This window comes from Aulonocara sp. 'chitande type north' Nkhata Bay, linkage group LG19 (genome assembly GCF_057382095.1).
Source record: "Aulonocara sp. 'chitande type north' Nkhata Bay isolate Kocher_YH1m ecotype deep benthic linkage group LG19, A_spYH_male_GT1.1, whole genome shotgun sequence".
Taxonomy (NCBI): domain Eukaryota; kingdom Metazoa; phylum Chordata; class Actinopteri; order Cichliformes; family Cichlidae; genus Aulonocara; species Aulonocara sp. 'chitande type north' Nkhata Bay.
The window spans coordinates 24,048,739-24,075,547 of record NC_141362.1 but is presented as its reverse complement, the minus strand read 5'-3'; the positions used below and the strand labels follow the sequence as shown (position 1 = coordinate 24,075,547).

General features: G+C 39.1%; 2 protein-coding genes and 1 non-coding gene across 6 annotated transcripts in view; all 3 read left to right on the top strand.

The window, feature by feature from the left end:
- Positions 1 to 3,322: 3,322 nt before the first annotated feature.
- Positions 3,323 to 12,905, top strand: atg9a (ATG9 autophagy related 9 homolog A (S. cerevisiae)). Its single transcript, XM_086275060.1, has 20 exons — positions 3,323 to 3,478; positions 3,764 to 3,819; positions 4,650 to 4,801; positions 4,930 to 4,973; positions 5,079 to 5,143; positions 5,300 to 5,449; positions 6,042 to 6,183; positions 6,300 to 6,440; positions 6,555 to 6,675; positions 6,801 to 6,976; positions 7,075 to 7,197; positions 7,459 to 7,646; positions 8,311 to 8,464; positions 9,425 to 9,604; positions 9,721 to 9,933; positions 10,048 to 10,271; positions 10,373 to 10,490; positions 10,581 to 10,851; positions 11,252 to 11,397; positions 11,492 to 12,905. The coding sequence occupies exons 3-20, from the start codon at positions 4,699 to 4,701 to the stop codon at positions 11,498 to 11,500; spliced, it is 2,568 nt and encodes an 855-aa protein (XP_086131186.1). The 5' UTR covers positions 3,323 to 3,478; positions 3,764 to 3,819; positions 4,650 to 4,698; the 3' UTR covers positions 11,501 to 12,905.
- Positions 12,906 to 17,527: 4,622 nt separating this feature from the next.
- On the top strand, positions 17,528 to 17,600 carry trnak-uuu (transfer RNA lysine (anticodon UUU)). Its single transcript has one exon. It is a non-coding gene; the product is annotated as a tRNA-Lys (tRNA).
- Positions 17,601 to 20,923: 3,323 nt separating this feature from the next.
- pcnt (pericentrin) overlaps positions 20,924 to 26,809 on the top strand; it is a 34,185-nt gene continuing 28,299 nt past the window's right edge. For 2 of the 4 annotated variants that reach the window (XM_086275835.1, XM_086275833.1), the window contains exons 1-4: positions 20,924 to 21,188; positions 22,759 to 22,788; positions 24,969 to 25,145; positions 25,654 to 25,794. In XM_086275835.1, coding sequence (XP_086131961.1) covers positions 21,141 to 21,188; positions 22,759 to 22,788; positions 24,969 to 25,145; positions 25,654 to 25,794 — 396 coding nt within the window. In that variant the 5' untranslated portion in view covers positions 20,924 to 21,140. The remainder of the gene's footprint in view (positions 21,189 to 22,758; positions 22,789 to 24,968; positions 25,146 to 25,653; positions 25,795 to 26,809) is intronic. The other 2 variants (XM_086275837.1, XM_086275836.1) reach the window with 2 other exon arrangements.

The window sequence follows — 26,809 nt, the reverse complement described above, 5'->3', positions numbered from 1 at the left end:
AGGACGAAGCTAAGGGAGAGGCAAACATCTGCTATGACTAAACTATAAGAGAGAGCTAGAGTTTCATAATAACTAATGATTAAATATAGTTGTAATGCATAAACACACACAAGGAAAAAAGAGATCAAGGAAGAAGAAATGCTCAGTGCATTCTGGGAAGCCCCCCCAGTAGCCTAAGTATATTGCAGCATAATTTAGAGACAATTCAGGAGCACCTGAGTCAGTCCTAACTATAAGTTTTATCAAAAGTGAAAGTCTGCAAAGTATATGTCTTATAAAATCTCTATAAAAACAGCCTCTTGCTTGCATTTTCTTTCAGCCTCCATTTCTCTTTACATCTGTATTGATTATTGGCTGCACTGTTGGTGATGACCGTTAACCTTTTAGTTTAGTAAAAGGCTTTCTGTCTAGTGTCCATTTGCATGTCTGGCTGCACAATATTAAAGCATTTACAATGCACGGACAACAGAGATAAGAGTGCAGACTGCAAAGACAGAAAAATGAGTAACGAGTTACAAAGCAATTTTCCTGTAGTATCAGTAGCTAAGTTAAGCTAAGGTACAGCGGAAATAATAAATACAAAGAAGCTGAGCCACTGTGGTTCTTCTGAGAGATGATTCGTGCATCCTGGTGTCAGAGTTCACTCCTTGGGGATGGTGAACAGAGGAATGAATGCTGCATTCATGAATTCATGAGCACTTTCAGAGTGATATACATGTGATGTCACCTGATCTGTATGAGTCAGGCAACAATGTTTGTGGCCCTGAAATCATAACTCCCAGAAAGAAATATGTTTTCATATTTCATTTAAGGTTTGAGGGTGGTGGGCTGGCCTCTTGTAAAATGTACAAATATACATGTTTAAACTATCAGCAGACTATTTCATTGATTCCTGCTGCTGTGGGCTCTTATAGAGAGATCGCAGTCTCTTCCAATGAGCTGTGATTCCATTGATACATAAATTTATTTTTAGATATACATATTTTAATTTTTACATTGTATCTGGCCTGACTAACAGAAAAGGCAGGGATTAGGAATGTTTCTATTCAGGTTGCACATGTAACACGAGCATATAAAACAATCTAAGCTTGTCAGCATGTCTCCAATTTTGTAAAACGTGAACAGGAAATTGATATCAATATGATCTTATGTGCATGTTGTTTTAGGATCTTGAGTTTTCAAATCATCTGTTGAAATAAAAATGGGTGGACACGGGTTTATTAATGTGATTGAATATGTGACTTCATATAAGATGTTTCAACATCAGTTTATGTGTAGATATTTAGGCTACGTGCAGCTATATTAAAACAATATGTAAGTACATCTATTATTTTACAAACCCTAAAAGGCATTGCACTATTAGGCCTCCTGGACATTTTGCAGAGATGTTTGCAGTGTAAGGTTGCAGCCTGTGTGAATTGCAAACACCCCCATGTGTGCAGATTTATGCCAGCTGTGTTGGGTTTACATGCATGCATGTACAGAAAGGGGTTCGATCTAATTAAGTCGCTTCAGAGGGATGACTTCATCATGATTTCCTTTCTCCCTCCCCCTACTCAGACCCCGCCACTGCCACACCCCACTCATGCACCATTCATATTACATGGCAGTAGGATAGCACGTCTTTGAACCAAATTAGCTGTCATTGCAACCCCTTAATTCCCAACAGACAGTGGGGGTAATTTAATCAGTCGGCTATAGCCTGCAGGAGAGCACGCATGCAGACATCCAAATTCATACAATAGAGAAAAATTATTTTATCATCTGTCTCTTGTGACCACACAAACAAATGCTTTAAGTGAGTCTGGGGAGATACTTTCTTCTCTTTGCTACATCAGCCCCGCCTTTGGCAACTTTTCCTGTACACCTGTCAATAAATAAAAAGAAATTGAAGGAGTTCAGTAGGTAGAGATTTTCTCAAGATTATTATCGCAGCTTTTAATTACTGTCCATACTACATCTGTATCTCAGTTAATGTTTAGAGTTCATCTGAGCTTTGTTGTGACCGACTTTTTCTACTGGATTAAGTTAAATGAAGCCTAATCCTAATGAGCGCATTTGAAATTACCCAGATCGCTATAATAACTGGATTACATGGGCTCCCCCTCATTTAAGACACTTCTTAAAAATATCAGGGGAAAAAATAGGATGAGATGGGTTGGGTGAAACTGGCGAGACTGAAAATGGCTGAAAAGCAATAGGACGACTTTGTGTATTTGAGCATTTCTTTCTATTGTAACTCTTTGTGGTCTTTCTAACTTAAACAGACCCTTGTCTCACAAATTCAGGGAGTGGACATTGGTTAATGAATCTGTCATTATTAAGTTAAACACACACGCACACAAGCACTGGTGTTAACAGTGTAACTAATGACACATGCACTGAACAAAAGCCCAGCTGTCACTCTAGAGGCTTAACAATTATGCATGAATATTCATGGCAGCCACGAGAGCGACAGAAGGTGAGCTTGGCTTTGCAAAGCGTGGTCTTTGTGGAAGTCAGTGTGGAGTCAGCTCTTTCACCTCATCTCCTTTAGCTTTAACAGCAGCTTTAGGAGCCTGTCATTAATTTAGTATGGTTAACAAAACATGTCATAACTTCTGAATTAATGCTAAAAAATAATTTAAGAAAATAAGAGTCAGAATCTGCTTGACTAACAAAGTTAGAAAACCTTGCACTGATTTGCTCTCAGTCATATTATTATTGCTAAAAATGGAAATTCATACGGAAACCCGAATTATGGCTTTCATTTTTGAAGATACCTTAAACGTTTCTCTATAGTAAAACTGCATGCAGCTAAAACCAGGTGGGCAGCTTTATGTATTTCTTTATCAGGTTATGAGGATCAAATCACACTCTGACCACAACCTGCTAACATTAACTCCAAGGAAAGGTAGAATTGTCTTAAACGAACTGCTGCTAAGTAGTGATTTTTTTTATTATTACTAATTTTGATTGACATTTAATGACAGTTGTTCTAATACATTTGTTAACCATTGATTGGGTTTCATTTATGTACGTGTATTGTTTTTCTGCACAAACACATACATATGGGCACTGTATATTTTTATGTATTAAATTTTATTGTATAGAATATACAATTGAAAGAATAAATGAAAAAAAACATCACAGCATGACTCTACTTTAAACGGCCAGACGGTGGTAGTAATCAGCCATTTAATTAGAGCACGTTGACTACATGGTGAATCGTTTAGATAGGCCGTGTCAGTATGAGCCCGCCTCTAGGGAAATCCGATTGGAAGACGTTATGCCATGAGAGAACTCCGTTTCTTATTGGACAAGATACCCTTCACTCCGCGGTGATGGACTCCAGACGGCTAGCTGTTTCGAAAATGAAACTGGCTTACCTCTGACTTTGATAGGTAAAGACGAGAAAACGAAAATAAAACGCTTCTTTAAAAAATTTCAGGCGATTCACTCTTGCGGCCGGACACAGCGGAGGCTCAAGACACAAACGGTAAGGATAAGATGATGCGAGAGACGGGGGGACATTTTTTTGGGAGTCAGGCCTTTGCTGTCAAACCACGACAACAACAACACCTGATTCGCTTCTCCTATTTTAGCTTCAAGCTAATTACGGTTTACTTACAAGCGAGTGTAAACATGTGCAGACGTGTTTGTTGACCCCCTCTGACGAAATACTGCTTAATTCTCTGTCCAAGCGGTTTGTTGTGGTTTTAGATAAGACAAGCAGGAGAAAGGCTCACAGAAAACTGCTCCTCCTTTTTTTTCTTTTTTACAGCGGGATATGTTCAGCAAATACCATACCAGTTCGGGGCGTGTTGTACTGGAATGGAGGTATGTATATTTCGTATTTCCTGTCATAGATATGTCTATATTTTTTTCTTGGTGTATTTTTAGGGGCCTCTTATAAGCTACCTATAAGCAAAGCATTACACCACAATGTGTTGTTTATCGTGTGATAAGCCACAGCTTACATGTAAAATAAGTCTTTCTTACGTCATGAGGAGTGTTGGTCTTCTTTTCATGTAATTTTTGTGGGGTTTTCTGGGGGCTTTGGGCGTTGGTGTCACGGCTGTAACACAATAGTCAGACCAAAGCTTGAAGGACTGTGTTTTTGTTTGGTTTTACTTGGTCATTCGGGTATATATTACTTTGTGTCGCATTCAGACATTCTAAAATTGTTGCTGGTATCTAATGCATAAAGATATTGCCCTATCTGCTCTATGGACATATTTTATATATGCACTTTAGGCCAACTTTTATCTGCTTCCAACATGTATCATGTAAACAGAGTGCATTTTGACCAGTAGACCTAGTTTTGAATTCCCGAGTAAGTACCTACATTCATCTTCTGTCTGTGATCCTGACCTTTGGCCTTCCTTCCGAAGGGTCAGCAAAAATGGCATTTATCTGTACAGTCAATAATGAATAAACCAATAAAGAGTTATACTTGAGGTTAATTCTGGTGGACTTTGTGGATGTTGTAACCTGTATAGCGTGTTTTCTATAATGTATGGGTCTCAAATTTAGTTGATCTTTAACCAAGATATGAGGTGTGGTCGTACATATGCAGTGATATTTATGCAGAAAATGAAACTTAGCAGTGAAACCTGGTCACGTTCTTTAAAATTTAGAGCCATAACTCTCTCCCCTCCTTTCTACAGTCTGTAGCAGCAAGTTTGACAACTCGGTGAGACTGAAGCTGCTGTCGGTATGGCGCACTTTGACACAGAATACCAGCGCCTGGAGGCATCATACAGTGACTCTCCCCCGGGAGAGGAGAACCTGTTGATGCATGTGCCTGAAGGAGTTAAATGTATGATACACATGCACAAATCACAAACAAATATAAGACTTTTTCAAAAACGCATGCCCCTTTTGTCTTATATTCACAGTGATGCCTCAGAATAACAATGTCACTAACTGGAAACAACTCTTTTGCAGCTCAATGGCACCACATAGAAAACCTGGACCTGTTTTTCCAGAGAATATCCTTTGAAATAATTTTGGCACATTTCTTGCTCACCACATTCTGAATTGCGCTGCACTTTCTTACCGCAGATGGATTTAGGATATTCCTTAACACTTATTACGTCTATAATCTGCATCAAAAGAATGGATTCACTTGTATGCTGCTCGGAGAGATCTTTGAGCTGGTGTATGTATTCTCTCCATCACAAGTTGTATTTTTCAGCAAATTTAACATTAACTTTTATCTGTAGAGTATACTGTGTCTTATGTCTGTCTTCATATTTTCTATTTCTCCCTGTCTTTCTTCTTTACCTGGCACCGCTCGCTTTCTTTCTCTATGCAGTCAGCTGCTGTTTGTGGTTGGCTTTACAGTGTTCCTTGCTAACTGTGTGGATTATGACGTCCTCTTTGCCAACAAGTTTGTAAATCACACCGATTCATCTAAAGTCACCTTGCCAGATGCATTCCTCCCAGTGGATGTCTGCAGTGCAAGGTGAGTCTAAGACTCTGTATTTGTTAAAATGTCCTTATGGTGTCTTTTGCATAGACAGTGCTCCAGCTGTAGTTCAAAACAATAATAATATTTACCGTATGCTGTGCTTGGTGGAGCCCCTTAGTTTATTGACTGCCTTAAACTACACATTTTAGTCCTTCTATCTTTGAGACAGCTTTTTCTGATTGGTTGCAACACCTCAAACAGAAGATTTAACAGCAGGTGGGTGGGGCATCTATACTTACAGCCATGGCTTTGTGTGGCTGAGATGACCATGTCAAGGACATCTGCCCTAAATGATGTCATACAGAGACTAGATTAAAATAGAATATCTGACATCAAGCTTTTAGAGCAGTCTGAGGTTTATGTTTACATGCTGATGTTTTGACCAATATAGATATGAGAATCCAGACAGAAAATGAGGAAAACATAAAAGGTCCACTTTAAGTCTACCTTAAATCTTCACTATATTATCTTCAGAAAATATTGTAAAATAAAGCCTCTAGTTTTCTTTATTTTTCTGATAAATATGACATTTTGTTGAAGCACTGCTTCAATACTGGTAAATAATAACATGTCTTTTGGTCTACAGAATCCGAAACAATGCATTTGTGATCTTTGTGCTGATAATCTCCGGGGTGTTTTGGCTACATCGGCTCTTTAAATTCATCTACAATGTGTGCTGTTATTGGGAGATCCGATCCTTCTACATCAACGCCCTTAAAATGACCATGGTGAGTTTTTTGTGGGACAGTTTGTCCTGTTGACATTAGAAACCCCTAATAATGTCTGTTATTTTTGCCAAGAATAAAGCCCAATTCCTAAGCTTTATAGTGCTTTTGTGCTTCAGTCAGAGCTCCCCTATGCAACGTGGCAGGAGGTTCAGGCCAGGATTGTTGAGATCCAGAAGGAACATCAGATCTGCATCCATAAAAAGGAGCTGACAGAGCTGGACATTTACCACCGCATCCTCCGCTTTAAGAATTACATGGTTTGTATATTTGCAGTGAAATGTTATTAAAGATTTTGGTGGATGAACACCTCCTTTCAGACATAACAAAATGATGTAACCTCAAACCAAACCTTTCTTCCTGTACTTCTCTAGGTTGCCATGGTGAATAAATCACTCCTTCCTGTGCGATTTCGACTTCCTGTACTTGGGGAGTACGTGTTTTATACTCGGGGTCTCAAATACAACTTTGAGCTCATCTTCTTTTGGGGACCAGGTCTGTCATCAGTTATGCATGTGTGCTTTTGTATACGAGTTATATCCTGTGTAAGTAATTGATCTGTTTATGAGAAGAAACCTTTATTTAAACTCTGCTGATTTTGATTGTTTTCATTCCTGCAGGCTCCCTGTTTGAGAACGAGTGGAGCCTGAAACAGGAGTATAAGAGGGGAGGGAACAGGCTTGAGCTTGCAGACAGGCTAGCCTCTCGTATCCTGTGGATCGGCATTGCAAATCTGCTGCTGTGTCCAGTCATTCTTGTGTGGCAGATCCTTTATGCCTTTTTCAGTTATACTGAGGTAAATGGTTTACATATGAATTAACTAAGCCATTTCCTTTTGCATTTAATAGTGACGACAGTGCTTTGTTTTGTTTTTTTATCTGTGTTTGTATGTAGGTGATCAAGCGAGAGCCTGGCTCTCTGGGGGCGAGATGCTGGTCTCTGTATGGTCGATGTTATCTGCGTCATTTCAATGAGCTGGACCACGAGCTCATGTCACGCCTCAGCAAAGGCTACAAGGTCAGTGCACCAACTCATCTCCTGCACATCTTTGATGCTCATACCTACCTTCTTATTTTGTAAAAGCTATGATTATAAAGGCTAATCCGTAAATCTGGCAAATCTGTAAATATATGAGACCAATTGGGATTTTTCCTGTAGATAAGAGCAAGGAAAAAGATTTTTCTGGTGCTTCTCATTCATTGCCTGTAGAGTTAATAATCAACCCCATTTCCTCCTCCTTTCTTCCTCTTCTTTGTACTCTGTTCCTGTTTCATTCAGGCTGCATCCAAGTATATGAACTGTTTCCTTTCACCACTGCTCACAGTGGTTGCCAAAAATGTGGCATTTTTTGCCGGGTCTCTTTTGGCCGTTCTCATCGCCCTGACCATCTATGATGAGGACGTTCTTGCAGTGGAGCATGTGCTCTCATCAGTCACACTCCTTGGAGTGTGTATCACAATCTGCAGGTAAGGACTGATGGTGAAATAATTTAATGGGAAGTCTGAATAAGATAAAAACCTAAATTTAAATGTGTTCAGTGGAGAAGAAAAGTAAAATAAAGGGTAGAAAGCAGAATAGCAAGAAACCGCTAATCAGTCCAGCTGTGTAAAACTAATTGAAACTTTATAAATCTATAAAATACTAACAATATTGTAAATTAAATTGCATACATCTGCTACAAACTAAGACTATAGGACCCAAATCTCATCATGTAGAATATCAACCATTAACCCCGAGCCATTTCTTTATTGCCCTTTTAAAGCTACTCATAGTTGTAATCCCTTTAATGCTCTTTTGCATCTCGTTCTTCTTCCTACTTATGCAAGGAAGATGGATTCCTTGCCTTAAGCAGCTTCTGGCTCTTTTACATCTGAATTCCAAAAGTTAATTTGACACAGTTAATTATTTTGCGCTTTCAGCCATCCAAAACACTGAAAAAAAACTATGCATATGTGTAATTTATTATGAATGAAATTAATAATTTTTTAAAAATATCCACTTTTACTTTACTTAAACAGTTCATTCTTGTCTAATATGCATCTGTTTTCCAAAGCTTTGTGTCATCATACATATCTCAGTAAATGTGGAAAAAAAAGACCGTCTCCACCACTTGTCTTTCTTTCTCTACAGGTCATTTATTCCTGATAAACATATGGTGTTCTGCCCTGAGCAGCTGTTGCGGGTCATTCTGGCTCATATCCACTACATGCCTGATCACTGGCAAGGCAATGCACACAGATACGAGACCCGAGACCAGTTCTCCCAGCTGTTCCAGTACAAAGCAGTGAGTACAGAAACTTAACTATGAATAAACCTTTCTAAATGCATTTATTTTTTCAAATTATACACTGAACATGTCATTACCTGAAAACTGACTGAAGGACAATTAATGGAAGCCAATCATTGTTTTTAAAAAAAAAAACAAATTATGTACACATGTTCTGCTCCTGCTTACTTCTGCCATGCTCTGCATGCTTTTTCCAGCCATTCTTTTGTAGATTTGCTGGTGTGTTTGGGAACTATGGCCTGTTGCAAGGGACGAGCTTTAGCTTGAAACCTCATATTTGACGCTAGAATACTTTGGAATACAGAAACATTCAGGCGCTCACGCTTGCTTATGATCAATCAAGTGCATTTGATTAGCAGCACTTGGCCGCCGCTTACCCTTTTAAGTGATATGGAAGCAATAAGGGAGCACATAGGTATTCATACACTCCTCCTGCATTTTGGCTTCGTTTATGTTAAAGAAATAATGACATGGTGTAATATCCCGTGTTTTTGTAGCTCATCTAAAGTTACCTCATTTTAAGACTTGCTGAGGCCCAGATTATTTTTATTACTTCCTGATATGTAAAATCTTAGAACTGAGAGAAGGTGCACTTTCTTTTTACCATGAAAGGCTTCTGAAGATTTTCTGCTATTTAGCTGTTAATTACCAGAGACTATGGCCTGAATACACACACCACCCACCGCTAATAGTGAGCTTCACAATCACTGTCATTTGCATTCATGTCTCGTAGGGATTGGAAAATTAGCAGATTCTAGCTATTGACTGTGGGGGTCTTTAGTCCCATGCTGAGGAGCATATTATCACTGCTTGTTAGAAGTAATTTACTCTTCCCTTGAAGATTTTTAGTGCTGAAAGCAACGTTGAAGTTTAAATTTGAATGTGTTCAAAAAGAATAAATTTAGCATAACACTTTCCTCGTTTTCAGTGTGCAGTTTACGCTTTGTTTTCCTCCAGGTGTTTATTCTAGAGGAGCTGTTAAGTCCAGTGGTGACTCCCATCATCCTCATCTTCTGTCTAAGGAGAAAGTCTTTGGAGATCATTGACTTCTTCAGAAACTTCACTGTGGAGGTGGTTGGGGTGGGAGACACCTGCTCCTTTGCTCAGATGGACATTAGGCAGCATGGACACCCTGCGGTGAGAGACTGTCACAACGCAGCCAATTTTATGACTAAATATGTAGATGTAAACACAAAGTGTTTATGTATAAACTATGTGGTGTTATTGATTGATAATTAATCCTCCCTTTGTAGTGGATGTCAGAGGGGAAGACAGAGGCATCTATCTATCAGCAGGCAGAGGATGGGAAGACGGAGTTATCGCTGATGCACTTTGCCATCACTAACCCCCAGTGGCAGCCTCCTCGAGAGACCACACACTTTATCAGCCAGTTGAAAGAAAGAGTTCACAGAGAAGCCACAGGGGCTCCTTCAGACACACATCCAATGTCTCTGTCAGAGTCTGAGGTAGGCTGATGAACTACCATGCATACCCAAGTATGAAAGTGGTGATTAATTAATGTAATTACATTTTCACTGGTAAAAATTTATTTTCTCTGTTGTCTTTTCTTTCTTTTTTAGCCACGGAGTCTCATTGCAAACCTCTTGACAGGTCCCTCCACACTGGCCTCAGTTCATTTTGACCGGGATATTTCTTTAGCAAATCATGCAGCAGCTGGCATAAACGATGGGGGGTCCGCCTTACGCTCTCTTTCACCAATTAGCAGCAGCCTCCACTTGAGAGGCAGCTTAAGTGCAGCTCACAGGGCTGCTGGCCATACTAGCAGAACAATGGCAGGCTCAGGGTAGGAAAGATACTCTTTCAGTTATACTAAACTCATGTTCTCCTTCTCTTTGCCATTTCCTTGTGTCCAATTTTCTCCACATTTGTTCTCTCCTCCGGTAGGACCGACGCTCGAACTGTGAGCTCAGGCAGCAGCGCATGGGAAGGTCAGCTTACAAGTTTGGTCCTATCAGAGTATGCCTCCACTGAGATGAGCATCCATGCACTTTATATGCATGAGGTATGTGCGTGCATAACAGAGGTATTATGAATATTTCACAGATCTCATCCATCTTTATCCATCCTCATCTTTCTCGCTTTTATTCCGAAGCTCCATAAACAGCAGTCTCGTGGCGAGATGTCCCGCCATACCTGGCACAGACAGGAGAGCGATGAAAGCAGCGACAGCATCCCAGATGAAGTAAGGAGCGAACCCATTCCCCATTCAAGAAATTTCCCTCGATCGCACACTTTCCCCACCACAGTTCCCAGTCCTAGTGCCATTCCCACTTCAGCTTCAGCCACCAGCAGCACCGCTCTGGGCCAGGAGAGGCCAACAGCACAGAGCAGCAGTCAGAGACACCACAGTGGACCTACAACTGGTATCTATGTTTTTGGTTGCTTGGTATTCTTTTTAATGTTATTAATTTTAAGGTTATTATAATAAATCTTTACTTTTGCAGTAGCATTATTACAATGAATGGAAATATAAATTAATAAACTTTAAGAAAATGTGTTCATTTTAGGAAGAGGTATGGGAGCTGTGTCAGGACTAATGTGAAAATTTGCCTGCAGTGGAAATACTGTAATTCTTCAGTTCTACTTATAAACTGTATATAAAAGATAGATGTAGAGTCTGGAATTGAAAAGAAAGCTGATGCAAAGTGCTTTAAACCTGCATCCTTTCAAAAGGCCATAAGGAAGCGACTCAAAAAAGAAGCCAGTTGTGGAGAAGTCACAGAAGTGTGTTAAATCTTGACTACCTGTCTGTTTGTTTTGAAGACCCGTTTGGTACAGGGGTAAAGATAGTGAGGTCAGCACGTGTGCCAATGGGGGGATGGGCAGAGGATGGTCAAACAGCGCAACGACACCATGAACCACTACCAGAGGAGAGTTTAGAGGATGAAATGCCTCCTCACATACACAAGGTGAATGCTCTTTCTTTCTGTGTGTGCTATTGAATGTTAATTTGTCTGTATTCACCGCAAGTAAATGAATATTTTGTTCTTTCTCTCACTTTAGGTTACATAATCAAGCCATGTGAATACCTGCATCTGCCCTTCTATAGAGCCCACAACATTGATCCTCATCCAGACCCTTTTCCAGGACTGAACATCTGATCTGACATAATGCAAAAGCAGTAAAACCATCTGAACAGGTTTAGATAGTTATTGCCTTTGGTCATTCGAATACTTTGTGACTTTGCGACATCAATGATATATTTAACAGGCATTTGGAGTAAACATGTTTATCAGAAGAGGACCTTCAGGATCAAGTTATTTCTAATAGCCACTGTGCACATCAGATTACACTACACATATTTAACATCACGTGGGATGAAAGTGCGTATGCTGTGGAGACACAGTGCTTGTGAACACCAAGCACTGCTGGAAAGTAAATAGTTTGCCCAAACCAGACCACAGCAGTCCGGACTGTGCTGTCGACCACTTTTGCAAACATGATAACATGAAATAAAGAAAATGAAGAATGTCTCCATAACAATGAAATGTGTTTAGACAGATGCTGTTAAAAACAGAGACTTTCATTGTGTATATTTGTTCTTGTACTGATAGCAGCAGGGTGTGGATTATACCATATACTCTGCATTTCAGCTTGCATTTTGCCTCTTGGAAAAAAAGTATGAAGATCTCAACTCTTATAAAATTCACATAATATTTTTCATATCATCTTTTAATTTAACCCTTTTCTGCATTAATTGCTTTACAAGAGATTTTTCTAAAAATGTCCCAAAGCCCAGGAATCTGGATGCATTTGCACAAATTGATGTTTGTTTAAAAAATGAATTGTACTGATTTGAGTTCTGCATGCAAACATGCACTGTGTTATCAGGTTATTTCACAGCAGCCCAGGGGAATATTGAATCCATTTTGATGTGTTTGCAGACACTTTAAAATCTGATGTCACCCATTTTTTCCCCCATTTAAATATTTGTCAACAGACTTATAGACTAATAGTTCAGTAGAAAAACAAGGCTGTCAAGGCATGTAATATTGACTTCTGCCATACTAAAATCTCCCAAAGTACATGGACATCACATATTCATCCTTCTGGAAAGTTCAAACTTGATGGCACAGCAAGAAACTCTACCATATCCAGTCAGAGCATGGAAGCACTCTGTTCCCCATGTCAATAAGCCAGGTCTTTACACTGGGAATGATGCACTTTAATAAGTTGCTAATGCAGAGTGTCACTTAACTTGGATTGTTTTGCATCTGTATATTTTCGTACACATATTGTTAAATTATTTTTATTTTTCAAAGGGATGTGCCAAGGTGATGATGAAGTACTGTCGATGGAGACTGAAGTGATTCATGTTAATTTGAAGGTGATTAGCGTTTTTGTTGGTTTATATTATAAATCTTGTAAAATACCAATTTGTACAGCTGAAAATTCGTCTATTAAAACGATGCAATGAGTTTGTGTGTGCAGTGAAAAACAAACTACAAACATGATACTGGTGTCAAGCCAGCCTCCAATTCGAGACTTGCAGTCAAGCCAGCCTCCAGTTTGTTTTACGTTCCCTGTGTATTCAAAGTATTACGGGAATGGATGTGGAAACCGGATTTCAAAATAAAAGCCAACTTCGAGTGAATTAACAGATATGTTAAGAACATAATAACATATAATTTAGGCTTTTTTTTTTTTTTTACAAACTCTAATGTTAGATCTATATGACACAGCCTTGTACCCTAATTGTGCCCTGTCACTATCAAGGCCATCTTATTTTGGATTTCAAAGTAAAAGCCCTGTGAATCTTCATTTTTGAACTACTCTTTCAATGACTTAATAATGCTCTTAAAAGCAAAAGTCGTATTTCCAAATACTATTTGAACTTTATATCAACACTTTCCAACCACAGTCTTTTTACAGTGATACCATATCAATATCAAGTCAGTCTGATTTTGCCTTTCATAGTAATGGCCCTTTGAAATTGTCCATAATTGACTTAATCTTCTAACGATTCAAAATGCTCTAAAATGAAAAATTCTTGTTTCCACAGGGTAATTCCACCTTAGATCAACAGTATACAGCCCCACAGTGATACCATATCAATATCAAGTCATTCTGATTATGCCTTCCAAAATAAAAGCCTTTTTAAATTGTCCATAATTGACCTAACTTTCAGTGATTTCAAAATGTTTTAAAATGGAAATTTCCTGTTTCCACAGGGTAATTCCACTCCAGATCAACAGTATACAACCTCACGATGTTACCATATCAATATCAAAACATTCTGATATTGCTTTAAAAAATAAAAGCATTTTCAAACTGCCCATATCTGAGTTGCTCCTGGAACAATTTCAAAATGCTCTAAAATGGCACATTCCTGTTTCCACAGGGTAATTCCACTTTAGATCAACAGTATACAACCTCACGATGTTACCATATCAATTTCAAGTAATTCTGATTATGCCTTCCAAAATAATGGCCTGTTGAAAATGCCCATAATTTACCTAACTTTCAGTGATTTCAGAATGCTCTAAAAAGGAAATTTTCTGTTTCCACAGAATAATTTCACTTTAAATCAACAGTATACAACCTCACGATGTTACCATGTCAATTTCAAGTCAGTCTGATTTTGCTTTTCAAAATAAAAGCTTTTTCAATTTGCCCATATATGACTTACTCTTGGAGCGAATTCAAAATGCTCTAAGATGGAAAATTGCTGTTTCCACAGCATAATTCCACTTTAGATCAATAGTATCCAACCCCACAGTGATACCATATCAATATCAAATCAGTCTGATGTTGCCTTCCAAAATAAAAGACTTTTCAAATTGCCGATATACGACCTACTCGTTTAAAGAATTCAGAACGCTCTAAAAATGAAACTTGCTCTTTCCACAGGATGAATCCATGTTAGATCAAAAGTGTACATCCACACCATGGTACTACTTCAATTTCAAGTCATTCTGATTTTGCCTTCCAAAATAATGGCCTGTTGAAAATGCCAATAACTTACCTAACTTTCAGTGATTTCGGAATGCTCTAAAAAGGAAATTTTCTGTTTCCACAGAATAATTTCACTTTAAATCAACAGTATACAACCCCACAGAGATACGATGTTAAGATCAAGTCACTCTGATTTTGCCTTCCAAAATAAAAGTATTTTCAAATTGCCCGTAGACGACCTACTCGTTTAACGATTTCAAAATGCTCTTAAATTGAAAGATGCTGTTTCCACAGGATAATTCCACTTTAGATCAACAGTATCCAACCCGACAGTAAAACCATGTAAATTTCATGTTGGTCTGATTTCGCCTTTCAAATTAATGGCCCGTCGAATTTGTCCATATGTGATATACTCTTTCAATTATTTCAGAATGTTTTAAAAATGAAAATTGCTGTTTCAACACATATTGGGTTTTCATTTTGAAAAGCAAAATCAGACTCAATTGATTATGACAGAATTGAATCATAAAGATGATGTAAAAGGAAGCTGAAATTGCCACTAGGTTGTAATTGATAGTACGTTTATATTTTAAGTCTGTGGAAAGATGTCATTCTAAATAAAGAAATTACAAAACAGCTTGCAAACCAACCATGACATCTTTCCACAGACTTAAAATATAAACGTACTATCAATTACAACCTAGTGGCAATTTCAGCTTCCTTTTACATCATCTTTATGATTCAATTCTGTCATAATCAATTGAGTCTGATTTTGCTTTTCAAAATGAAAACCCAGTATGTGTTGAAACAGCAATTTTCATTTTTAAAACATTCTGAAATAATTGAAAGAGTATATCACATATGGACAAATTCGACGGGCCATTAATTTGAAAGGCGAAATCAGACCAACATGAAATTTACATGGTTTTACTGTCGGGTTGGATACTGTTGATCTAAAGTGGAATTATCCTGTGGAAACAGCATCTTTCAATTTAAGAGCATTTTGAAATCGTTAAACGAGTAGGTCGTCTACGGGCAATTTGAAAATACTTTTATTTTGGAAGGCAAAATCAGAGTGACTTGATCTTAACATCGTATCTCTGTGGGGTTGTATACTGTTGATTTAAAGTGAAATTATTCTGTGGAAACAGAAAATTTCCTTTTTAGAGCATTCCGAAATCACTGAAAGTTAGGTAAATTATGGGCATTTTCAACAGGCCATTATTTTGGAAGGCATAATCAGAATTACTTGAAATTGATATGGTAACATCGTGAGGTTGTATACTGTTGACCTAAAGTGAAATTATCCTGTGGAAACAGCAATTTTCACTTTTAGAGCATTTTGAAATCTTTAAAAGAGTAGGTCGTATCTTGGCAATTTGAAAAGTCTTTTATTTTGGAAGGCAAAATCAGAATGACTTGATATTAATATGGTATCACTGTGGGGCTGTATACTGTTGATCTGGAGTAGAATTATCCTGTGGAAACACGAAATTTCCATTTTAGAGCATTTTGAAATCACTGAAAGTTAGGTCAATTGTGGACAATTTGAAAAGTCTTTTATTTTGGAAGGCAAAATCAGAATGACTTGATATTAATATGGTATCACTGTGGGGCTGTATACTGTTGATCTGGAGTAGAATTATCCTGTGGAAACACGAAATTTCCATTTTAGAGCATTTTGAAATCACTGAAAGTTAGGTCAATTGTGGACAATTTGAAAAGGCTTTTACTTTGGAAGGCAAAATCAGAATGACTTGATATTGATATGGTATCACTGTGGGGCTGTATACTGTTGATCTAAGGTGGAATTACCCTGTGGAAACAGGAATTTTCCTTTTTAGAGCATTTTGAAATCACTGAAAGTTAGGTCAATTATGGGCATTTTCAACAGGCCATTATTTTGGAAGGCATAATCAGAATTACTTGAAATTGATATGGTAACATCGTGAGGTTGTATACTGTTGATCTAAAGTGGAATTACCCTGTGGAAACAGGAATGTGCCATTTTAGAGCATTTTGAAATTGTTCCAGGAGCAACTCAGATATGGGCAGTTTGAAAATGCTTTTATTTTTTAAAGCAATATCAGAATGTTTTGATATTGATATGGTAACATCGTGAGGTTGTATACTGTTGATCTGGAGTGGAATTACCCTGTGGAAACAGGAAATTTCCATTTTAAAACATTTTGAAATCACTGAAAGTTAGGTCAATTATGGACAATTTAAAAAGGCTTTTATTTTGGAAGGCATAATCAGAATGACTTGATATTGATATGGTATCACTGTGGGGCTGTATACTGTTGATCTAAGGTGGAATTACCCTGTGGAAACAAGAATTTTTCATTTTAGAGCATTTTGAATCGTTAGAAGATTAAGTCAATTATGGACAATTTCAAAGGGCCATTACTATGAAAGGCAAAATCAGACTGACTTGATATTGATATGGTATCACTGTAAAAAGACTGTGGTTGGAAAGTGTTGATATAAAGTTCAAATAGTATTTGGAAATACGACTTTTGCTTTTAAGAGCATTATTAAGTCATTGAAAGAGTAGTTCAAAAATGAAGATTCACAGGGCTTTTACTTTGAAATCCAAAATAAGATGGCCTTGATAGTGACAGGGCACAATTAGGGTACAAGGCTGTGTCATATAGATCTAACATTAGAGTTTGTAAAAAAAAAAAAAAGCCTAAATTATATGTTATTATGTTCTTAACATATCTGTTAATTCACTCGAAGTTGGCTTTTATTTTGAAATCCGGTTTCCACATCCATTCCCGTAATACTTTGAATACACAGGGAACGTAAAACAAACTGGAGGCTGGCTTGACTGCAAGTCTCGAATTGGAGGCTGGCTTGACACAAGTAACATGATCCGGTTTGTAATGTGTTATGATGAGTAGGTTGACGGTGACTAACCTTTCGTATTTTAACGTCGTTCTAGGATACATGAAGTTACAAAAGGCTGTCTGCAGCGCTAGCTTAAGTTTAGCTTGCTAGCGTAGTTCGCTGCTAACATAACGGCCGTTTCGTCTTGACATCACGGAAGCTGAAAGAAAAGTTTCTGAGACTGGTGAAATAAATTGGCGGCGTTCAGTCTGGTTGTAATTCTTATTGTGTCCTGTGCGCCTTGTCGTCAGAGCCCGGATAGCTCAGTCGGTAGAGCATCAGACTTTTAATCTGAGGGTCCAGGGTTCAAGTCCCTGTTCGGGCGTCAGTCTTTTTCCCTTCGAACGAAGAATGACGAAAAGTTTAATTTCTGCTCTTCGACAAAAATGAACACACGAACGATATTCATCGCTGCAGCAGACATACCCATTTTAAAGCTGTATGTATGTTTTAAACCTTCAGTCATATAGTTCTTACAAGCTGCTTTGAGCAGTTTTTTCTAAGTTGCCTCAGTTTTTTCTCCTTTTATTAGTTTTGTTTAAGATAGTTTTCCTAAGTGCAGCAAATCTATTCTCTCAAAGAAGTCTACTTAAGATCAGTCATTTGGATCCAGTGCTGAACAGATGAAAGAAGACAAGGAGACTGTGTAGAATGAGGAAATATGCAAAGGAAGAACAAAGAAAAAATGGAATGGTCACCATTCCAAGTAGCCAGATGTCCTGGGAGGCGATGTATAAAACAAAGAGAGAGGTGGCAAAGGGAAAAAAGGCTTGTTGGACGTTTTATATGAGCATGGACACTGAGAAAGGAGAAAATAACTTGTATTAATTGGCTGGAAGGGATGTGCAGCAGGTTAGGGTGATTAATTATAAAGACAAAATTGGTATGAATGAGTGAAGACAATGTGTTGAAAACTTTGAAGAAGTACTTTTTCATTGATGAGCCTTACCACAAATTTAAGTGTATGAGTTGTTAAAGCTGGGTTAAGAAGAGAGATGACGCTCAGGCAAGCAACAATCAGGCTTCGGAAAGAGCAGATGTGACGTTTACTTTGAGAGTAATGATGGAGAAGGTGCAGAGAAGGTCAGAAGGGACTGCACTAGGTCTTTGTGGATCTAAAGAAAACAAGATATGATGGGGTGCCAAGAGAGGAACTATGGCACTGCATGAGGAAGTCAGGAGTGGCAGAGAAGTACGTGAAGATGGCGCAGGACATGAACTGAGGACCTGCTGTGATGGAGATGGTGGCACTGACAAAAAGACAGGACAAGCTGGTGGGAGAGTTGAAGATGTTAAGATTTTAAGCGGGAGTAACCACAATGGACAAGATCAGAAATGAGTATATCAGAGGGACAGCTCAGGTTGAGCAGCTTGAAGACGAAGTTTGAGAGAGAGGCAAGGCTGAGATGAGAAAAGAGGAGGACCACCGATTCATGGGTCTATCAAAGGAAGATGAAGGTCTCTACATGTGCAGCAGTGAGAAACGTCACCGCTGGTGGCTGATGAGCATGTATGGTTGCGGATTGGAGGCAGTTGCGGTGATCTAGGGGCAAGACTGCAGTGATGCTGATGTTGATGCACAGCCACACTCTTTATTTTGAAATCAGGTCTTACAAACATGATATCCATGGTAACTTGCCTGGAAGTAATGAGACAAAAAATGTCAATTTGGTAAACAGTGTAGCCATTTTTTCACTTTGTCTCTATGTGTCAAGGTGTTTGTGTCTATTTGCATGCTTGAGAAATGTAGTGTGAAAAGCACAGTGACTGAGCCCACCAGGTGATGACACGGCCACGGAAATGGGAGGTATGGCTTGGAGCATGATGTCGTGCATCATGGTCTGATCAATCTGGGCTTTTTGTGTCAACATCAGCTACACCATGTCAAACAGTACCAAACATATACTGTAGCTATACATGACATAAGCAGTGCTGTTACACACCCTTTGTGATGACTGTTTTGCAGGGCAGGACTGAAGGAGAAGAATCCAAGGAAGCTGCAGTTGCCTTGCCACGGGGTGCTGCGATAGTTGCAGTGCCAAGAAACGTCACCCCTGTCAAAAGTATCGTGTGGTTTGTCCTTTTTCTCATATATAATCAATAATTTTACAAATTAACAAATCTCGCAAAAAAAAAAATACTACAAGAAGCACATGGATAAATAATTTATTTAAAAAATATATACCGTTTCCTTGTCTTAAAACTCAAATAATCTATATAACACTAGATTAAATCAAACTGCACATTTTCAATTTATTTTGGTGTATATGGGATTTGGGATATAGTATAATGCAGGGAGGTAAAAAGATAACTTTACTTGGGGATTTTACCAGAGCATTTTAAATCTAATCCGTGCAATCTTGTACGCAGTGTAGGTCAGGTTGGGTCAGGCAGCAGGAGGAGGAGAACAATATTGAATACACTTAACAGACCGAATAGAAACAGAGGGGCACTGGGGTGTTATGAGATCTGTATCTCATAGTCTGCTGGAGTACATGAGGAGGCTGAGTTGGGACAGGTAGTGGTAGAGAGGGCAGGAAGGGCAGACCAGTGGCTGGTTGATGGAGATGGGTGGGTACTGTGGGTGGATGGTGAGGACCACTGATGAAATGCGACTCGTGCCATGTTTCTGATCATTAAAAGCTATGGGTTCTCTGTTGGACTAATATATGAAATAAAAATAAAAGGTTGAAATACAAGAGACAAGTCCTACTTTCTTCAGAATGCATGGAGAAATACTTCCATCCAAATCCAAATTCAAGTTGTTCCAATATATTTTTTATGAAGTACTAACCACACAGACTTACAGCTTGATTTTGTGACTTTTATGTAGAGTTTATATTTTAAGCCTATTTTGTTTAAGTTGTACAGTGCTCTCGACAGCTGAGGTTGTTTTGAATGTACTATAGAAATAAAGTTTGACTTGACTTAGCTAAACTGTACTTCATGTCGTGGCATTTGGAGTAACTCAGACAAACTAAAGCCACAGAGTAGCTGCCATGGGACACACCTGTTTATTACTACTGGACTTAACTATGACTTGCATTACCTGCTTGGTCTGGTTTCTCTGCTGCCAAAAAAACTAAGGGTGGGACAGTGAAGAGAACCTTCAAACAATAAAAACATTAAATGTGTCCTATTCTTCTTTTGATTTGTCACATACAAAAGCCTAAAGCTGGGTTCTGAATTATTACTGGGCTTTGTTGGATGGATTTAGTGCTTAAGTGCTGGCTGCTGCTGATGCTCACCTCATTTGGGTATAGTCAAAACCTTTCTAACGTGGCACAATCATTGACTCCTAATAAACGGAAACGCACTGTTTGAGTACATTAGGCACCAATCTTTAATTAATATAAACTGTAGATCGTTGCTTTGCGTTTTTAATAAATATAATGTTAACGGTACTCATGTTTTTAACCTGCGTACTTCACTGCGAACGCCCCCTAAATGAAAAACTCGTCATCCAGCTGTGACAGGAGTATGATTTGTATGAGCTAACTGTGGTTGGCTACAAGAGACGTCAATCCAGTCTAGGCGGCTTAAAGCAGCAATTTGATTGGTTAACTGAGTGCTAGTTTTGACTGCTATATACAGTAGGCGGTGCTTTTAACTTATTTTTAAACAACACGAATTTAATTGGCTGAAGGTGAGGAAAGTAACTAATTAATTGGGCAGTTAGGCAAGGGGAACCCGATAAGGGCGGAGCTACGTTGACTTGGCGGCCATACTCAATGTTGTCTGTTGACAGTTGCATGTAAAGATTTGTTCAAGGGTTAACTTATTCTTTGAAGGAAGGTTTAGCATTATTTTCAGTTAAATCAGGACCTATGTCCTAAACCGTTAACGCGTTTATTTCGATCGAGTCATGGATGAAGATGAACGTCGGAGGAAGGTAGAAGCTGGGAGAGCTAAGGTTTGTTGCTAACATGTAACGCATGCTAATATTGAATGCTAGCACTTAGCAAACTCTTTTGTCATAGCCCTGCGTTTATCCATTGCTAACTACACTCACCACCAAAATGACTGCACATTTATTGTCGCTTGAATTACCTTTGAATGTTAAATTGCAGGCTCTCGCCATGTATTTCCCGCGGTTGGGCGTAGAACATGAGAAGCGAAGAGTAACATCATTTATGAAGCAGGTTAATCAGCTGGTAAATGAAGGCAGTTTTCATATAAGTTACTTGGTAGTTCAGCAGTAAACGCATATGTGATTGTTCCATTGACCATAGCAAATAGCTTTCATTTTTATTTAGACATATGTGTTAAGTTTGCCTTTAACTCGTGTGCAGTGAAGATGTATTCGGTGGGAGATTTGTGGCACTTGCTTGATTTATTTTGCTATTGAGAATGCAGGTTGCACATTACTCACAGGCCATTACAGCTCTAAACAACGTGGATCAACATCATATGTTTACTCACTGAAAGGGTTTACTTGTGCAGTGGTTAGAACAGAGCCTCAATTCCAAAGTTAACTATTCACTAAGTCAGTCATCTGTGTTTCAAAATTGTGGCAAAACTTTATGTGAGCCTATCCCCCACTAAGCTCTCTAAACAAGTACTGTTTACTTGTATCTAAGTGACATAGTGCTCAAAAATCAGGAAGAAGAATTTTTTCTCTCTCATTCATTTGTAAACTTGTCATACATGTCAGATCAAACTAATTTTAATGTTAGCCAAAGACCCCCGCCACCACCGAGTAAATGCAAAATGTTTTTAAATGATTTAATTTATTAACTGGTTGCTCCAACCTTGGCAGAAAGAACTGCAATCTGCGATAACTGGAAATGAGTCCTTCACATCACTATGGAGAAATATTGTGCCACTTTTCTTTGTGGAATTGTGTGAATTCAGAGGTTTTGCAGCATGAAAAGCCCGTTTTAATCCCATGCCAAAGCATCTTAATGGGAAAGGTCCCTCTAAAACCTTCATTTTGTTTTGTTTGAGCCATTCAGAAGTGAACTTGCTGGTGTGTTTCAGGTCATTGTGCTGGTGAGAACTAGTGAGTCAGACCTTCAGACCACAAACTGATGGTCTGACATTCTTCTCCAGGATTTTCTGAGAGAGCAGTATGCATGCTTCATTTAGTTATAGCAAGCCCCAAAGTAGCAAAAAAAAAGAATAAATAAAAAATTTCAGCCCTCATCAGTTTTGAAATTGACTCCTCTGGTGTTTACAAGTAGAAATGGCAAGCAGCTGATTTCACCTTAATGGGAAGCCATATTATTAATGGCCTAGTAGTCAAAAATGGCTTGTCCCACATTGACAACAAGCCATGTAGTCTAGAAACAATGTATGAAACTAAGTCACCTTTTTAGGATAGCCATTTACACTGCATGTGTTATATGATATAATCCATCTATAATTTGTAATGGAACTCATTTTGGGAAAAATAATAATAATAATAATAATAATAATAATAATAATAATAATAATAATAATAACAAAAAATTACTCAACTACAACATTTATATTCCTTATAGAAATCTTCCACCATGCCTCGGAGTCAGAATGTAAGTATAGAAAGTGGTGGATGAAGGAGCAAATCAATGACTTGTGGGCTTGTGGCTGTTTCTTCTTTGATTTTTCTTTTTGTTTTGTTTTGTTTCTGTTGAGTGATCAATCACAACTTTATTATTTTTCTGCGCCGTGGGGTAATCGCTGTCACCTTTTAATGTATATTGCTCTTCAAACAATACAGCATCTGAAAGGAAATCTGCCTGCAGTCATGATCTGAATGCCTAAAATAGCCATGCACCTTGCGTATGCTGTCATGTTAGTTACAGGCCATCAGGTGGTGCAGTGCACCCATGAGATTGGGTGAGGTGGAGGATGTTGCGCGTGTGTCTCACACGAATGGTGTTGCTATGGTAATGCAGTGCTGTCTTTTGCCTTTACTATGTTTGTGGCATCGGTAAGCTGTGATTTCTCTTTGGCATTAAAAGCGTGGCACAAATTTGATACAATCACCAACGTGGACAGCAAATTAACCCCTTGTTGGAGACAGCAGTCCCCTCCTGACCAATGATGACATTGTTGAGAACACCGTAGCAGCTTTCAGCAGTCCAATTACATCTAATTTGACTAGAGTGAGCTTCAGCCAGCTTGTTAGTCAGTCTCAGTAGGGCGGAAGTGGCCTTGGGCTAAACACAGCTCATCCTGCTGTCTTTGAGGGCTTTTTTTCCCTTCTTTTTCTTTTTGTGGTAAGCGGAGGCAGTGAATAGGGTGATGGATGGAGAATGGGTGCGGTTTTAAGCAAGTAAGGAAAGAAAGCTGACAATTTAAGGTAGGAAAACATTTAAGGGTGCTTAACTTGATAAAGGGCTGCTTTCAGGAGTGGGACACTGAGGTTGTACAGTGATGGATGCATTTCAGGCTGCTTATAAAGCAGAACCTACAATGTGGCAGTGTAGTCAAGGAACATGTGATCAGAACAAGGTTTTATGCACATGCACACACGATATTGTTATGCATCACGCTTGTGAGTCATCACATAAAGCAACAAGTAGGTCTCCCAGGGCCATGTAATCTCAAATTGAATTGAGCATGCACACTCCAGTGCTGCTTGCCACACATAGAGTTCTGTCTCCTCCTCTCTATGTGAATGCATGTCCCAGTCTCCACCTTCTTTCTTTAGTCTAGACACATGCCATCCTCTACCCAGAGTTTGTGGATCCCTCTGCTTTGGATGTTGGCTGTTGGCAGTGAGTTTTTGGATGAAAGGTTGGGCTGACTGCGCTGTTGCCTGCAGACTGCAAGATCTATATCTGGACAGTAGAGCAACTTGTCCGATGAGGAAGAATGGATAGGTCTGACAGGCAGCAAGAAAGGAAGTCAATAATTGCTGTCAGATATTGATGGAAAGCTCTATGAGGGTCTCTGTCACAATGTGAACTGCCGTGATCTGATTTAAGCTGCTTAGGAAGAGAGACGGGGCATGAGAGAGGCAGTGAACAGAGGAGAGGGTGTGTTGCAGTCAAACCGACCGAGGTGAATTTCTATCAAATTGTTCCCCCTGGAATTTAAGATAAATATTGTAGCTTTAATGTAATTATGCATTTTTTTTTCTTGTCAGGTTTAGTCTCGATATACTTTTCCTTTTATAGCTACAGAGAGGACTTTAAGAGACCCTTCCAAAAAAAATAGGGGGAAAAAAAAGCTGCATCTGTGATTTTATTTATTTATTTATTTTCTTGAGGTTTTGATAAGCTGAGAAATACAAAGTGACAGTTGCGTGTCCTTTTTTTAAACCTTGCTCTGTTTCTGTTCTGCTGAGAGGTTGTCCACTGTGTGTCAATGTAAAATCTGCACTTCTCATCAGCCTGTTCTCTGGAGATTTGAGAATATTTAGCTGCCTCACTTCATTTTGAACTTGGATACCTTGTCAGGCTATGGTGTAATCTATTTTGGACTTGAGTGTTGGGATTACTTTTGGGCTTTTTTTTTGCTGCACAACTGACTCATCAAGACGAGGGGTTTTCCTTTCTACACTGTGGACTATCACTAACTTCACATGATGACTTTTGTCTGGTTTTGATTCATTTTGTATACATTTCCCTACCTTGAGGAGATAAATCTGGACTCTGACCTCATTTCTCCTTCAACCCCCGAGGTTCACCATGCTGATAGTGTGGTGGTGCTCTTTGGTGCTGACGTACGTGTCCATCTACCTCTCGCTGTCCTTCTTGCGCAGCTTGCTAGTTTCAGACAGAAGCGGGCGAAAAGCGACGGGGCGGGGGCGGCGAAAAAGACGCAGAAGAGGAAGGGCCAGGTTGACTCGCAGAATGACCGCTCGACGGAAGATCACCACGTAGAACCAGCTCTTCCATCAGCCAGTGCTACAGAGCATAACAACAGCACCAACCATGAGGTATGCCGCCAATTGCCTCGAGAGCTCATCAATAATAGTTACAAACACTGAAGCAATTTTGATATGTAGGGAGCATAAGATTAAGATTATTAGTTTTAATTAAAACTGTTGGTTATTTTCATGACGGTCATGTCTCCATTCATACTCACAGTCCCCCCCCCCCCCCCCCCCCCCACCCCACCCCACCCTGTTTGTCTAATTTTGTTTATTCACTGTATACTTCAACAAGTGGTCTATGCCCCCCGTCTGTAAACATACATTACAGAAATGGGTCACTAACCATCACATTGCCTGTAGGCCATGTTGTCATGACAACCTGGCCAGGATTAACTGCCCCCCCCTTTTTTTTTTTTTTTTTTTTCTTCTTCTTCTTCTTCTTCTCTACTAAGGCAGAGTTCACTAATGACATTAAATGTGCAAATTTGCAGCACATGCGTTTTTTCCTGACATTTCTTTTGTGGACTCAGGTACGATTAGACTTTAATTCTAATACTTTTTAATCCTTTAGGAGCCTCAAATGTCAGGGAAACCAGAGGTTCGGCAAAACGAAGCGAAGGATCAGCCGCTCACCCCCAAGCATAGCCCGTCCCCTGTGGATGACTTGAGAGAAGAGGAGTTAGCTGCACTTACTGGCAAAGAGCAGCTCAAGGTATACAAAGCCAGTATCTGGAGACTGCTGTAGGATGTCAAACTTTTAAAGTGTGTCTGGGGGAAAACTCAAGAATACCATAGATGGGTTCTCTCGTGGAGCTGGTTTTGTTTAGAAGAATAAAATCAAGGAGCGTAGGTCATTATTGTTAAAGAGGACAGAGGATTTACATTTGTTCTCGTGAGATGAGCCAGAGACGTTGACCAAATCTGTCCCCTGGATTGAGCTGTAGAGGTTGAACAAGTGGTGTGAATGGCTTTATAAAAACGTGAGTGATTTAGGTTTATCAGAATTGACCCGTACTTCTGCAAACATGTTTTTCCCCCATGTCCTGGTGCTGATTGGATTAATTACATAAAGGGCTTTGTCTCCATATTTGGCGCAAGTTAACTTCTTGAAGCATTTTCCAAGTTGGCTGGTTTGCATCTATTAGTGCAGTTCCAAGGAGCATGTCAGGATATTTGCATGTCTTTGTCTTGTATGGCATAATTCAGTAATCCGTAAGTAAGCCGTTTGATTGGAGTTCATCATCATGTTAAACTCAGCTGGCTGAAGCATAACTGGAAATGGAGAAACAAGATGGGGTTTGTCATGAATACTGTAATCTACTTGGGCTCACATTTTTAAGTTCTGTATTGACACACAGTAACCTCAGAACTGAGCAGTTATCTAAATCGGTTCCATTGTGTGATTGGAATTGGATGTGTTTAATTTGTCCTGATGCTTTGTTTGCTCACTAAGACAATGAAAGTCTTGTTATGGTATTGCTATGTGTGTGAGGAGGACTGTTTGTTTGGATTTCTGTGTCATCACCTCCCATGGGGGATTGTACCAAGTCTCCTCTTCTGCATGGCTGCTTGGTGCTCTGGACTGAAAAAGCAGCACAGTTGGTCTAATGTGAAGCTTTGTATGCAGAGGAATCTGGTTAGTGTCTTTGGCACGTAGTGTTTCACGTGTTCACTGTGTATTTAAATCTCAAACTAGGGGTGTTTTCTCTGTATATAAGGTGTTGTAA